A 16,047-nucleotide genomic window follows, 5' to 3' on the forward strand; every position below is an offset into this window, starting at 1 on the left:
GAGCGGACTCCATGACTTAGACAGGAGCTGATGACTTTAATGGATCACTTTTTGGTTGGCAGCCGTAGCTTCCTTCTGGCTATTTCCCAGGGCCGGAAGTTGCCTGCAACTGCTCATTGGTGCTTTTCATCTTATTCCAAGCTTTGCGGTAGCCTTTCAAGGACATCTACAAAAGGAGAAGGGGGGTGGGGGGGTGGGAGGAGATGGTCATTTGAGACAAACGGATTGTGCCAATCGCACCCGCATCCAGCCCTGTGATGGCGCGGATGACCTGGTGCTGGGCGCAGTGTCTGCGTGCAGGCGGTGGCCACCGGCCACCTTGGGGCATCGGAAGATTCTCCTAAAGAGCTTGTTTCTGTTCTGTGAAGTGAGAAGTTGCAGGCTCCTGGTGTGATTCTCTGCTGCTTCTTGGCCCCAAATATGATGGGCCCATGTTTGGACCCTAGTTTATTATCCTGCTGCCAAGTGACCACGGGAAAGGCAGAAGGAAGCACCCTGGAAAAAGGACCTGGGGTTTACATGCCAGAACACTAAGCTTCGCAAGTGACCTGACTGGGTTTTTGCACTGCTCTAAGGATGTCTCTAGTGTCCTGTTTGTGCAACCCGGCCTGTGGCAGTCTCAGTGCTTCCCTTTTATCTTTTTTCAGACCGCAGCGTTTCATTTGCACTTTTCCTTTTTCTTCTCCACAGCTCACAATGGGCAAGGGGGCTTCCAGGCACACTGTACCGTATGAAAAGGCTGCGGACTTAGTCAGCGGAAAGACCCATGTCAACTGTGTAAATGCATGGAATCAGGCTCTGAGTGGTATTAAAATCCATTATTATCTCATTTTTTAAAAACCTGGCTTATCCATGTATTAAATAGCAATCACTTAATTATCCACGGTGGGGAGAGGGACTCAGAAGCTTCCAGAATTCAGTAAGAAAATAAGCAACTAAAAACACACTATTGCTACAGAGTGTCTTCCTGATAACCTGAAAAGGCCCTGTCTCTAACAAGAAAAAGGAGCTTTAAGGGAAAAACTTTTTCAAAAAGCCATCTTTTATTTTGGTGTAAGCGTTGAAGCAATGACTGAGATTTCTCACAGACATTACACTTCCAAACGCCTGCATTCTTAGCTCAGAAGACAAAATCCTAAACAAAAGATGGGGGTGGGGGCAGTGCATAAGACACTGGGGGGTCTTGGGACTCACCTCTGCAATCTCCACTTTCCTCTCCCACATCCTGATGGTCTTCTCCAGGTCCCCGTTGCGGATCTTCTCCCGGATATACATCATCACCTGTGGAGCTCGGAACTCAGACAGCTGCTTCCGGAGCTGCCTGTTCAGAGCCAGGGCCTTGGCCCGGTCCTGGGTGGGGGAAGGGACCAGTTAGACCGTGGGGCTCCCATGGCAGTTCCAGCCTCCTGGGACTTACTGGCCCTGGCAACTCCCCCTACTTTCAATGTCGTTCTAAACATAACGTTTACATTTTCAAAGGAGTGGGTGAAATCACAAGATTCTGACTCTTTACAGATCTTTGACATGTTTGTCCAGTTCAGAAACACTAAGTGCAGTCTACAGTCTTTCTTCCTCCCTTCCTTTTTTCCTTCTTCCTTTCCTTCCTTTATTAAGGAATGTGCTTTACTTTTGATTGCTTAGGGTTTTTGTGTGTGCGTGTGTGCAAAATATACATAACATAAAATTGCCCATTTTAACCGTTTTTAAATGTACAGCTCTGTGGCCTTCAGTATACTTGAATTGTTTTGCAGCCTTCATCACCATCTGTCTGCAGAAATTTTTCATTTTCCCCAACTGAATCTCAGTATCTATTAAACACTTAACTTCCCATACCCTTCCCCAACAGGCCCTGCAACTACCATTCTATTTTATGTCTCTATGAATTAAAAAAAAATTTTTTTTGGTCTCACTCTGTGACTTAAATGAGCTTAGTTCCTTGGACTGCTAGGGGAGTCCTTCCTCCATTCTCCATGAATCTGACTACTCTAGATATGAGTGGAATCATGTAATAATTGCTCTTGCATGACTGTCTAATTTCACTTAGCGTAAATGTCTTCAGAGTTCATCCATTAAGTAGCATGTCAAAATTTTTTCCTTTCTAAGGATGAATAAAATTCTGTTACATGTATGTATGGCTCATTTTGGTTATTCATCCATCTGTCAATGTAGAATTGCTTCTACATTTCAGCATTGTAAATAATGCTACTACAAACCTGGGTGTACAAATACCTGTTGTTCAAGTTCCTGCTTCCAAATTATTTGGGGTATATACCTGGAAGACAACTTGTTGGATCATACGGTTACTCAGTTTTTTTGAGGAATCTGTCTTTTAAAATTTTATTTTTTTAAATTATTATACAGTAAAATTAACTAGTCCTTTTCTTGAGTGGATTTTGAATTAGCATTGTCCTTTTAACAATTGTTTTGAACAGGCAACACATTCAATCCAAACAGTATAAAAGTGCACAGTGACAAGCTCCCATCCTACCCGTCTCCAGCCACACGGGTCCCCTTCCAAGAAGCGTACACTGCTTTTAGGTTTCTTGCATCCTTCTAGAAATCTCTCAGTTCAGTTCAGTCGCTCAGTCGTGCCCGAATCTTTGCGACCCCATGGACTGTAGTACACCAGGCTTCCCCATCCATCACCAACTCCCAGAGCTTGCTCAAACTCATGCCCATTGAGTCAGTGATGCCATCCAACCATCTCATCCTCTGTCATCCCCTTCTCCTCCCCCATTCAATCTTTCCCAGCATCAGGGTCTTTTCCAATGAGTCAGTTCTTTGCATCAGGTGGCCAAAGTATTGGAGTTTCAGCTTCAGCATCAATCCTTCCAATGAACACCCAGGACTGATCTCCTTTAGGATGGACTGGTTGATCTCCTGGCAGTCCAACAGACTCTCAAGAGTCTTCTCCAACACCACAGTTCAAAAGCATCAATTCTTCAGCACGAAGCTTTCTTTTTAGTCCAACTCTCACATCCATACATGACTACTGGAAAAACCATAGCCTTGATTAGACAGACTTTTATTGGCAAAGTAATGTCTCTGCTTTTTAATATGCTGTCTAGGTTGGTCATAACTTTTCTTCCAAGGAGCAAGGGTCTTTTAATTTCATGGCTACAGTCACCATCTACAGTGATTTTGGAGCCCCCCCCCCAAAAGTCTGTCACTGTTTCCATTGTTTCCCCATCTATTTGCCATGAAGTGATGGGACTGGATGCCATGATCTTAGTTTTCTGAATGTTGAGTTTTAAGCCAACTTTTTCACTCTCCTCTTTCACTTTCATCAAGAGGCTCTTTAGTTTTTCTTCGCTTTCTGCCATAAGGGTGGTGTCATCTGCATATCTGAGGTTGTTGATATTTCTCCTGACAATCTTGATATGTTTGAATGGATAGAAATCTCTATATTTACCTTTTTTGACCCAAAGGGTAGCCAATTCTATTCACTTTTTTAACTACAATAACAGGAAGATTATTAATGAAGGGATATAAATCATTGTTTAGAACTATAATAAAGCCTACAGTTTATCAAGCACCTTCACAAACACAACTCCTTTCAGCTCTCAATGATCCCAGGAGGTAGGAAGGAATCATTATCCAAGACTCAGAAACATTAAGTGATTTGCCCAGAAATTTCACAAATTGTATCACTCTCAAACACCTGCTACCAAATTCTAGACTCTCAATGTTAAAGTAGAGGGTTGTGAATATCTGCTTTGAGCCTCAGTTTCCTCATCTAGAAAGCAAGACTAATCAGATAACCTACATAGTGGTTATGCAAATCCAATGAAACTCTTAAGTGGCTGTCAGCTCTTAGCACAGGGTAGGGTACACAGTAGCACTCAGTAAATTTTAAGAATGATCATAAAAAGTTGTATCAATTCGATACACCTTCAGCGATATAAACATGTCTGCAAGCCGATGAAGACCAGAAAGAGGAAGGAATAATGAAAATGTATGCTGCATGGGTAAGGCAAGAGTCAAAGAACCCCTTCCCTTTTTGGAAAGAGTTTGGCTTTAGTACAAGAAGTAGAAATCTGGGGGTGAAACAAAATTAGAATATACAAAATTCTCCTAAAAGGAACTGGCATCTCTGGGAGAGCCTCATATTAAATCTGGGATCACTGCCTCTGGGATACTTTGAAATAATAAACTCAGCAAATGCGCCCCCTGGAGACATCTCGTTGTGTGGGGAACCGGCCAGTGGATGGCGCGGTTTCACCCGCCCTAGGGACCAAGGAGGCATTTATTGGCCTCAATAATATACTGGGCTTCCCCAGTAGTTCAACTGGTAAAAGAACCCACCTGCAATGCAGGAGATTCTGGTTTGATTCCTGTGTCGGGAAGTTCTCCGGGAGAAGGGATAGCCTACCCACTCCAGCATCCTTGGGCTTTCCTGATGGCTCAGATGGCAAAGAATCTGCCTGCAATGAGGGAGACCTGGGTTCGACCCCTGGGATGGAAAAATCCCCTGGAGGAGGGCATGACAACCCACTCCAGTATTCTTGCCTGGAGAATCACCTGGACAGAGGAGCCTTGCAAAGAGTCAGACACGACTGAGTGACTAAGCACAGCACAGCAATGATATACTAGGGCTTGTTGATCAGTCTCCCTTAAAGATCGCTCCTTTTCTTTTCTCCTCCATCTTAAAACTGAGACTCAGAAACTTCTCAAGCAAATGTCCAGGTAGTTGGTAAATAGATTCAAGTCTGCTCCCCATGAATAGCAACATTCCAGGAGAGACACTCTGCAGTGAAGAAGTTCATCTAGCATGAAGCTGGTCTCCAACTGGGTATACAGTCTCAACTCTGCCAGCTTCTATCTCTAAGAATTTTCTCCAGAAGCATCAGCTTAGATCTGTTCTAGATTCTAGAAGAGGCACTTCTGCTGCTCCATTTCCACACTTGTTTCTCTCCAAGTAGGGAAGCTGGGAGGTACAATCTCTGTACAACATAATCTCTGACACAGACATACTTGAGAAGCTGCAAGAAGCCGCGAAGTCACCATCACCCATTCCAAAATCCCAAACCTTCGTGGTGGTTTTGTAAGACAGGAAGAAAGAGGACTGGATCTTCCAGTTCTGAGAGCTTCTTATCTTAGACACCTTTGCTGAGCTTTTCGAGTGGGGCCCCAACAAGGGTCCTCCTGCCTGGGGTTGTTGAAGCCAATAGAATGAGAATGCATTCACTTCAAAAGCAAAGGAAGGTTTTCTTCTTTGATTAAACAAGTGAGATCTAGCAGTACCCACTCCAGAGTACACCACTCCCGACAGGCTGCTTTATGGGGATCTCTATTCACTTTTATTTATCCAACTTTTTTCTCCCCGTCAATAAATCTTGAAGAATCTTCTGTATCAGCACATAAAGAATTTACTCTTTTTAAACAGCTGCATAATTTTCCATTGTATGGATGTACCATAATTTAACAAGTCCCTACCCACAGTCACTTAGCTTCTCCATTTCTTGTTATAACAAACAGTGCTGTGATTACAAATCTTCTGGGTATACATCATTTTGTAAAAATGCAAATATACCAGTAGAATAAGCTACTGAAAGTGAAATTGCTTATTCTAAGGCAGTGGTTCTCAACCAGAAACTATTTGCCTGCAGGAGACATTTGGCAATGCTGGGAGACATTTTTGTTTGTCACAGTTAGGGGAGCGCTACTGACATCTAGTAAGTAGGCTAAGGTCAGGGATGCTACTGAATACCCTACCAGGCACAGGACAGACCCCACAACAAAGCATTATCTGACCCAAAACATCAGTAGTGTCTAGGTTGAGAAACTCTGCCCTAAGCATGTGACTATACACAATTTATGGTGCTAACTTGCCTTCTATTATAATGATCAAGCCAATATACTTCTGCAGCAATGTTTGAGACTTCCTGTTTTCCCTATTCTCTCAACACAATTGTACTACTTCATCTTTGTTAGTTTAATGGAGGAAAAATGGTACCTCATTATAGTTTTACTTTTTTCTGACCCTTATGGGTGAAGAGGAACATTTTTCATATGTTTGAGATTTTTTAACTTTTTTGTAAACTGTTTAAGTCTTTGGCCTACTTTTCCTACTTTTGTTAGATTTTTCCTATTAATTTCTAAAATGCATTTATGTTATAAGAAAATTAGCTCCTTGTGATGTTAGATACAACATTTTCCCAGTTACTTATCTGTTGGCCTTACTTATGATGGTTTTTGTCATGCAGAAAAATTTTTATTTTTATATAGTTGACTTTACTGATTTCATGGTTTATGGGCTTTACATTTTAAATGTCTTCCCCATTCCAAGATCATAATAAAAATGTTCCCACTATATAAATTTAGGACTTTAATGGCTTTATTATTTACATTTAAATTTATGATACAACTGGATTAATTTCACCATTACATATAAGTTCCAAGTTAATTGTTACTAACTGAATAATTGTTGTCTTTTATTACAATGTCACTTTTATCATAAACTAAATGTATCAATATTAATGGATACTTATATCAATTGGCTTATAGTTTTTCTTTGATCTTCTAGTCTATTCATGGTCTTTTTTTTTTTATGGTCCTGTTTTAAATACTGTAACCTCATGACACGTTTCAGTTTCTAGTAGGGCTAGTCTCCTCCTTATTAAGAATTTTAATTTTCTTATTTTTCCAAAAAATTTTTGAGTCAGTTTATTTAAGTCTTTCAAAAACTTCTGCTATTTTAATTGGAATACTGTTATTTCACAGATCAACTTAAATAGAACTAACATTCTTATGATGTTGACTCTTCCTAACCTAGTATGTTATTTTGATTCCTTGCTTCACAAAAGAATCACCATCTTGTGACACTGGCATCACCTGGGAACTGGGTGAAAATGCAGAGTCTCAGGCCATCTATCCAATCAGAAGCTGCTTGTAACAAGATCCCCAGTCATTGATTGTCTCCTTCTGGTTTGAGAAGTGCTATTTTAATTCAGTTTGAGGCAACCTAATAAAATTAATTTTCTATTAACTTGTTTTCAGAATGCAGTAAAAATTTGTTGGGAGGTGTACAGTGCATACCTACTATCTGTCCAGCATGTCACACAACTGTAGGGAGACCGAAAAATATATTCAGAACCATCAGTGGACACTCCTGTGAGAATGATGATTAGAGAATACCTGAGATGAAATATAATGAAGTAAGAACTAAAGCATTAAGTACTAGCTATGAGGGAAATGTTCAGAAGAGCAGGGACTGCAACCTCACCCAGCACCCCGCTTGAAGAGCAGAGTAAAACCACAGGAAAGGCAGGCCACTGTTCCCATGCCCAGCTCCAGAGCAATGGTGCAGGGGCGAGGCTGTGAAACAAAGAGCTCCAGAACGCGGCCTAAGAAATGAACTTTACTTGGAACAGTGGGGATATCATGCCTAAGGACTTTGTGGGAAACAGTGGAGATCTTTGGGGTGAGCGGCTAAGATCAATATGATAGTTTCATAGTAGTAGCAACAAGCAAAAAGTAGATCACTTAGATCTTTAACTTAACCAGAGAAAGAGACAATTAAGAAGAGCCTTCCTGAGAGTCTCTTGGACTCAAGGAGATCAAGTCTGTCATTCCTAGAGGAATCAACCCTGAATATTCATTGGAAGGACTGATGCTGAAGCTCCGATAATCTGGCCACCTGATACAAAGAGCTGACTCATTGGAAAAGACCCTGATGCTGAGAAAGATTGAGAGCAGGAGGAGAAGGGGGTGACAGAGGATGAGATGGTTGGATGGCCTCAATGAACATGAGTTTGAGCAAATTCCAGGAGATAGTAAAGGACAGGGAAGCTTGGTGTGCTGCAGCCCATGGGGTTGCAAAGATTCAAAACAACAAATACGGGGTTAGAGCAAGCCTCAATGACTGGCAATGCTTTGCCCCTGTGATCGAGTCTGATTTTAATTAGATCAAGAATGTGGAGTAATTAACGTCTCAGGGTGTTAAGGCAGTAGCGCCATCAGCTAGTAATGAATGGAGACTAACAGCTAGGTGTGGTACCAATAGAGGCAGACGGGCAAGAGGTTTAGCTGGAAGATGCAGAAGTCAAAGAGAGCTCAGCTGAAATCGCCCTGGTTGTCAGGGAGATAGAATCCATGAGCAAGGCTGTACCCTCTGAGGAGCCACATCAGAGGCGACTAACAGCAGGAGAGGAAGACTTTACTGAATAGTGCAGCCAAATCACTAAACAACAAGCAAGACCAATAACAAGACCAAGATACTGTTGCTAAGATATTTATCTAAAATGTCCAGTTTGTAAGAAAAATTATGAGATAGGAAAGAAACAAGGAAGTGTGATCCACACAGGGATAAAAAGAGGCAACATAAACTGCTCTTCAGAGAATCCAGAAGAAGGGCTTGGCAAAGTCTTCAAAGCAGCTATCATGAAGATGATAAAGAAACTCAAGGAGGGAACTTCCCTGGTGGTACAGTGGATAAGAATCCACCTGACAATGCAGGGGACAGGGGGTTGATCCCTGGTCTGGGAAGATTTCATATGCTAAGGGACACCTAAGCTCATGGACCGCAACTACTGAGCCTGTGCTCTAGAATCTGTAAGCAGCAACCACTGAGTCCACACGCTGAAGCTACTGAAGCCCGTGCACCTAGAGCCTGTGATCTGTAACAAGAGCAGCCATTGCAATTAGAAATCCTTGAAGAGTAACCCACGCTCGCCACAACCAGAGAAAGCCCATGCAGCAACAAAGATCCAGTGCAGCCAAAAATAAATTAAATAAATAAATCTAAAAAAAAAGAACCCAAAACTGGGCAAAGGCCTTGAATAGGCATTTTTCCAAGACAGACAGACATGTAGCCAGAAAGCATATGAAAAGATGCTCAATGTCATTAGTCATAAATTCAATTCAAATCAATACCACTTCCCACTTGCAAAGCATTGAACAAAGCACCCGAAAATAACAAGTGTTGGTGAAGATGTACAGAAATTGGAATCTTCACACATATCTTTTTGATGGGAATGTCAAATGGTGCAGCCGGTTTGCAAAACAGCTTGGCAGTTTCTGTAAATGTTAAACATAGAGGTACTATATATATAGGGCTTCCCTGGTGGCTCAGGGGTAAAGAATATGTCTGCAATGCAGCCTGCAGGCATGCTGCTGCTGCTGCTGCGTCACTTCAGTCGTGCCCGACTCTGTGTGACCCCATAGACGGCGTGCTAAGTCTCTCCAATTGTGTCCGACTCTTTGTGACCCCATGGACTGCAGCCCACCAGGCTCCTCTGTCCATGGGATTCTCCAGGCAAGAAGACTGGAGTGGGTTGCCATGGCCTCCACCAAGGGATCTTCCCAACCCAAGGGCCAAATCCACATCTCTTCCGTCTCCTGTATTGGCAAGCAGGTTGTTTACCGCTAGAGCCCCCTGGGAAGCCCCTATGAGAAAAGGCCGATTCACAGAGACATGAAGCTGATCAGTAGTCACCTGTGGTTACCTAACAGAAGCAGAAGATATTAAGAAGAGGTGGCAAGAATACACAGAACTGTACAAAAAAGATCTTCACAACCCAGATAATCATGAGTGTGATCACTCACCTAGAGCCAGACATCTTGGAATGTGAAGTCAAGTGGGTCTTAGGAAGCATCACTACAAACAAAGCTAGTGGAGGTGATAGAATTCCAGTTGAGCTATTTCAAATCCTAAAAGATGAAGCTGTGAAAGTGCTGCACTCAATATGCCAGGAAATTTGAAAAACTAAGCAGTGGCCATGGGACTGGAAAAGGTCAGGTTTCATTCCAGTCCCAAAGAAAGGCAATGACAAAGAATGCTCAAACTACTGCACAATTGCACTCATCTCACACGTTAGCTGGAGAAGGAAATGGCAACCCACTCCAGTATTCTCGCCTGGAGAATCCTGGGGATGCAGGAGCCTGGTGGGCTGCCGTCTATGGGGTCACACAGAGTCGGATACGACTGAAGTGACTTAGCAGCAGCAGCAGCACACGCTAACAAAGTAATGCTCAAAATTCTCCAAGCCAGGCTTTAGCAACACGTGAACCGTGAACCTCCAGATGTTCAAGCTGGTTTTAGAAAAGGCAGAGGAACCAGAGATCAAATTGTCAACATCCACTGGATCATCGAAAAAGCAAGAGAGTTCCAGAAAAACATCTATGCTTTATTGACTATGCCAAAGCCTTTGACTGTGTGGATCAGAATAAACTGTGGAAAATTCTGAAAGAGATGGGAACACCGGACCAGCTGATCTACCTCTTGAGAAATCTATATGCAGGTCAGGAAGCAACAGTTAGAACTGGACATGGAACAACAGACTGGTTCCAAATCAAGAAAGGAGTACGTCAAGGCTGTATACTGTCACCCTGATTATTTAACTTATATGCAGAGTACATCATGAGAAATGTTGGACTGGATGAAGCACAAGCTGGAATCAATATTGCCGGGGGAAATATCAATAACCTCAGATATGCAGATGACACCACCCTTATGGCAGAAAGTGAAGAAGAACTAAAAAGTCTCTTGATGAAAGTGAAAGAGGAGAGTGAAAAAGTTGGCTTAAAGCTCAACATTCAGAAAACTAAGATCATGGCATCTGGTCCCATCAATTCATGGCAAATAGATGGGGAAACAGTGGCTGACTTTATTTTGGGGGGCTCCAAAATCATTACAGATAGTGACTGCAGCCATGAAATTAAAAGATGCTCACTCCTTGGAAGGAAAGCTATGACCAACCTAGACAGCATATTAAAAAGCAGAGACATTACTTTGCCAACAGAGGTCTGTCTGGTCAAGGCTATGGTTTTTCCAGTAGTCATGTATGGATGTGAGAGTTGGACTGTAAATAAAGCTGAGCGCCAAAGAATTGATGCTTTTGAGCTGTGGTGTTGGAGAAGACTCTTGAGAGTCCCTTGGACTGCAAGGAGCAACCACTCCATCCTAAAGGAGATCAATCCTGGGTGTTCACTGGAAGGACTGATGTTGAAGCTGAAACTCTATTCAATACTTTGGCCACCTGATTCGAAGAGCTGACTCATTTGAAAAGACCCTGATGCTGGGAAAGATTGAGGGCAGGAGGAGAAGGGGATGACAGAAGATGAGATGGTTGGGTGGTACCAGTGACTCAATGGACATGAGTTTGGATAGACTCCGGGAGTTGGTGATGGACAGGGAGGCCTAGCGTGCTACAGTCCATGGAGTCACAAAGAGTAGGACATGACTGAGCGACTAAAGTGAGTGAGTGCTTGGCAGGTGGGAATGAGGTGAGGTAAAATGAAGGACTTCTAGTGGATACGGGGTTTCTTTCTGAGGTGATGAAAATGTTCTAAAATACTCAAGCTGATGGTTACACAACTCTGGGAGTATACTATAAGCCACTGGAATCTATACTTTAAATTGATACATTATTTGATAAATGAATTATATCCCAATTGAGCTGTTTTTTTAAAAGTTAAGAAAATGAAAATATACTAAGTAGTTAATGCCAGGCTTTTAAAGATTGATCTCAAAAAAAAAAAAAAAGATTGATCTCACATTTTACTTGTCATCTAAGAAGTATCAACCCAAATAAAGAAGGACCACAGGAATTCTGCATAGAGAGAACACACAGATCTTTGCTTTGACTTTGTTACAGACCTCTGTACTGAGACTGCCTTTTTTTTTTTGTAAAGGATTCGGGCTCTCCACCAAGAATACGATGCGGACGCCATGGCAAAACTGAGTCAGATGTAGTAATCCCGTGGCTTCGGGACTGTTGTAGGCAGTGTTGGGGACACTTCAGACTCCTTTGAGACAATGACAGTAATAACTGAACAGGCGGATGGTTTTAAGAGGTTGACAAAGCACACTGTCTGATCACCGCAACAAAGGCTGTAATGTCTTTTGCCTGAGTGCGGAAACTGAGTTCTGTCTACTTCAAAGGCTTATTCGAGGCTAAAGATTGGCAACACCAAACCTGATGCCAGGCCTTCTGAATACAAGTCCAGGGCTCATTGTCCCCCATCTTCCCCTCAAAGTCCCTTTTGAGGATCACAGGTGCATTTAGGTTGCCGGAATTCAACTCTATGTGCTCAGCAAAATACTGAGACACTTAACCCCCATGCAGACGGAGGGAGCTCAGAAGTTCGCATGGTGACCACAGGCCCTGGAGCGCACTGGGACAGAGGTCACAAGGCTACTATCTGAGCAGCCATCATACCAAGGGAGAGCTCCGTGTTTAAAAAGCTTCCTCTCCTTTGCAGAGAATGTTGTAATTTGCTGTGTGTTCTTTTACTCATATTGGCTACATTATTACATGCATCATACATTTTTTTTTTGCCAGGTTGAATACACTATACTTTGAATTTGGTACCTTATGAATCACATAAGGAATTCTCAAGGATGATTTGGACTCTGTGGTTTCTAGATGATTCCTGACTCTAGATTCTAACCCAGCAGTAATTAAAACGCCAACACCGTGGACTGGGAGCCTTCTCCTCTGATGGCCCAGAACTATTTTGATTTTTCTGATCTAGGTTTTTCTAGACAAAAACCAAGGTGGCTGACTCAGAGTCCTTGTCGACAGAAGGAGACAAACACCAGAAAGAGCGTGTTTTACCCTCGCCTACCTCCTCTGCTTGTAGGGTTTCTTTTTCAATTTTTTCAAGTAACTCTTTTCTCAGCAAGAACTCCTTGGTCAGACTGAGGGACATTTCCATGGCGTGGTGTAGCTTGCTCTGCAATATAACAACACGGGAAGTCTTGAGCAAAGATGATCACTATAGGAAAAAGAGACAGACAACTCTTCATTCAGCAGAATAGCAGGACCATAGCCCCTTAGATTCTGACCGGAATGGCTCCCATCCTGCCCACTGCAACTTGTGTTCCAGATGCTTGGGTATCACCATCAATCTGCACTTCGAGTTCTGGAGCGCGAGACCTGGGCCTGGCTGTTGTATTAATATTTTATAGCCAGTGGCTCCACTCCAAAGCACTGGCTTTTCCCCACAAGACCAGACTAGCCCTGGGCCCCTTAGTTGATTCCTCAGGATCAGATCAAGGTCCAGTGTGATGTAACCACATACCTTGCAGCTCTCCAGCTGGACACAAGAATTTCAAAATGTGAGCATGACCTTGTCTACACACATTTTGCCAGAGGAAGGCAGTGGGATACACACCAGACTAGGAGCCCCAGCTCCGTCACAGCATGTGGCTTGAGTCCGGCAATTACTCTCCCTCTTTAAGCCTCAGGTTTTTTATTTATAAAAGGAAAACGTTGAACAAACATAAGCCTAATATAAACACATTAGAATTCACAATTTTAAATGACACTGTGTGGGTCCAATGAAGTTTACTTGTGAGCTACCTAAGTCCATCACTGCTGTTGCCACCGAGGCACTAGGCCAAGGGTCAGCAACCTTGTTCTGTAAGAGGTTAGGTGGGAACTATTTCAGGTTTTGCAGGCCAAGAGGCAAAATTGAGGATATTGTATATTAACAAGAGTGCTCGCTTCGGCAGCATATATACTAAAATTGAAACGATACAGAGAAGATTAGTATGGCCCCTGTGCAAGGATGCACACAAATTCATGAAGCATTCCATATTTTTCCTTAAAAAACTGGAAATAGAACTGCCATATGACCCAGCAATCCCACTCCTGGGCATACACACCAAGGAAACCAGATCTGAAAGAGACACGTGCACCCCAATGTTCATCGCAGCACTGTTTATAATAGCTAGGACATGAAAGCAACCTAGATGCCCATCAGCAGATGAATGGATAAGGAAGCTATGGTACATATGCACAATGGAATATTACTCAGCCATTAAAAAGAATACATTTGAATCGGTTCTAATGAGATGGATGAAACTGGAGCCCATTATACAGAGTGAAGTAAGCCAGAAAGATAAAGACCAATACAGTATACTAATTCAAATATATGGAATTTTAAAAGATGGTAACGATAACCCTATATGCAAAACAGAAAAAGAGACACAGATGTACAGAACAGACTTTTGGACTCTGTGGGAGAAGGCGAGGGTGGGATGTTCTGAGAGAATAGCATTGAAACAAGTATACTATCAAGGGTGAAACAGATCACCATCCCAGGTTGGATGCATGAGACAAGTGCTCAGGGCTGGTGCACTGGGAAGACCCAGAGGGATGGGATGGGGAGGGAGGCGGGAGAGGGGATCAGGATGGGGAAACACATGTAAATCCATGGCTGATTCATGTCAATGTATGGTAAAAACCACTACAATATTGTAAAGTAATTAGCCTCCAACTAATAAAAATAAATGAAAAAAAAGTTTATGTATAAACTATATTAACAAGAGAAAAAAACAAACTGCCATAGTTGTTTTATTGATAAAATTCAAAATTAAATAATTAAGTATAATATTTTGTGATACTGGTCTACAAATGAGAAGAATGAAATTTCTAGGGAAGAAATCAATTTTACTTAACTGGGTGTCAAAGGGAGTGTTCTCTATCAAAATCAGTTGCAAATATTCTTCTGTAAAAACCACCCTTGTCTCCTAGGCCAGTGGGCAGGGTAGATGGGCCACTGCATCAGACAGTCGCCAGCAGAGTGACCAGACTGCCTGTCTGCCACGGACAGGCCCATAATCCCTGCTTAATTATCAATATTGCCTCTTTCTCGCCAAAAACAGTTCTGTGTATATATGGAATTATTTAGTAGTGTTTTTTTTTTTTTAATAGCTAAGATGATTTCCTTTGCAGAGTTTCAAGCAGGGAAGTGCTTATTGTTGTTTAGTTGCTCAGTTGTGTCTGACTCTCTTACAATGCCATGGACTGCAGCCCACCAGGCTCCTCTGTCCATGGGATTTCCCAGGCAAGAATACTGGAGTGGTTTGCCATTTCCTTCTCCAGGGCATCTTCCCTGTTAAGACAGGGATGGAGCCCAAGTCTCCTGCATTGGCAGGCAGGTTCTTTACTACTGAGCCACCAGGGAAGCCCCAGGGAAGTGCTTATTACAGACTAAATGAAATAGAGCCCTAATTTTGGCTGGTTCTTAAAACTCACAGTGCATAAAAGTCATCTGGGGAGTTAAAAAAATGTATGGCTCTCACCTCCTAATTCAGTTGGTCAGGGTTGAACTAGAGTGTCTATCTTTAAAAATAAAAAAAAGGCTCCTCAACTGGTTTTAACACATAGTCAGGGTTATAGAGACATTTGGGGGATTTTAGGAGATATGGCTTTGTCGGGAGAAATCAGAGAGCAATGGGGGATGTCTAGGCTCTCAGTGAAGCCACAGTGATGTCCCAGAACCTCGTTGTGGCACGGGAAACCCCAGGCACTGGGGCATGAGCTTGGACCTTACTTTGTACGCGTTAAGGATCTGCAGGGTGTTTCCAGATGCCAGCTTCATCTGGATCAGCTCTTGATTCCTTGCTTCAATCGTCTCTAAAAACTGAGCATTCTCGATCTTCAGCTGCTGGAAGTCAACGTCGTGGAGGGCCTCGCCTACCTCTTCCTTCTACAGCTCAGAAAGAAAAGTGACACATCAGAAAGACAAAAACAAATATATATTAACGTGTAAGTGTGAAATCTTAAAAAACTGACACAGAGGAACCTACTTGCAGGGCAGGAATAGAGATGCAGATGTAGAGAATGGACTTGGGGACACAGTGGGGGAAGGGATGAGCTGGGAGACTGAGAGCGACAGTGTGTACGCTACCATGTGTAAAAGAGATAGCCAGTGGGAAACTGCAGTCTAGCTCAGGGGCCTCAGCTCGGTGCTCCGTGATGACCCAGAGGGGTGGGACGGGGTGAGGGGGGCCGAGGGATGTATGTGTACATATAGCTGATTCACTTCATTGTACAGCAGAAATGAACACAGCCGTGTAAAGCAATTATATGCCAGTAAAAAAAATAATAAAGAATAGAACATGGCCAAAAATGAAAAAGAAATGATGTGAGGTTGTGACTTCTGTATAGCCATACATTCAATTTCAGGTGAGCTTTTGGAAGTCAGTCATCATTCAGTCACTCTACAAACTTGGACTGGGGAATCTGCTTGGTGCCAGGCATGGTGTTAGGCCCTAGGGATAGAGATCTATCCCTCCCCTGCTCAATGACAGTT

At 42.7% G+C, this 16,047-nt stretch overlaps 1 protein-coding gene and 1 non-coding gene across 3 annotated transcripts in view; one reads left to right on the top strand and one right to left on the bottom strand.

The window, feature by feature from the left end:
• Nucleotides 1-16: 16 nt before the first annotated feature.
• The window catches only part of CFAP263 (cilia and flagella associated protein 263), a 30,070-nt gene continuing 14,039 nt past the window's right edge, over nt 17-16,047 (bottom strand). For both annotated transcript variants that reach the window (XM_070451223.1, XM_070451224.1), the window contains 4 exons: nt 15,286-15,441; nt 12,571-12,678; nt 1,195-1,350; nt 17-166 (listed from right to left, as the gene is read on the bottom strand). In XM_070451223.1, the coding sequence (XP_070307324.1) occupies nt 80-166; nt 1,195-1,350; nt 12,571-12,678; nt 15,286-15,441 (507 nt within the window). In that variant the 3' untranslated portion in view covers nt 17-79. The remainder of the gene's footprint in view (nt 167-1,194; nt 1,351-12,570; nt 12,679-15,285; nt 15,442-16,047) is intronic.
• LOC139030149 (U6 spliceosomal RNA) lies at nt 13,444-13,549 on the top strand. The gene has a single exon (XR_011482455.1). It is a non-coding gene; the product is annotated as a U6 spliceosomal RNA (small nuclear RNA).

The sequence above is a fragment of the Odocoileus virginianus genome, chromosome 20 (genome assembly GCF_023699985.2).
Source record: "Odocoileus virginianus isolate 20LAN1187 ecotype Illinois chromosome 20, Ovbor_1.2, whole genome shotgun sequence".
Taxonomy (NCBI): Eukaryota; Metazoa; Chordata; class Mammalia; order Artiodactyla; family Cervidae; genus Odocoileus; species Odocoileus virginianus.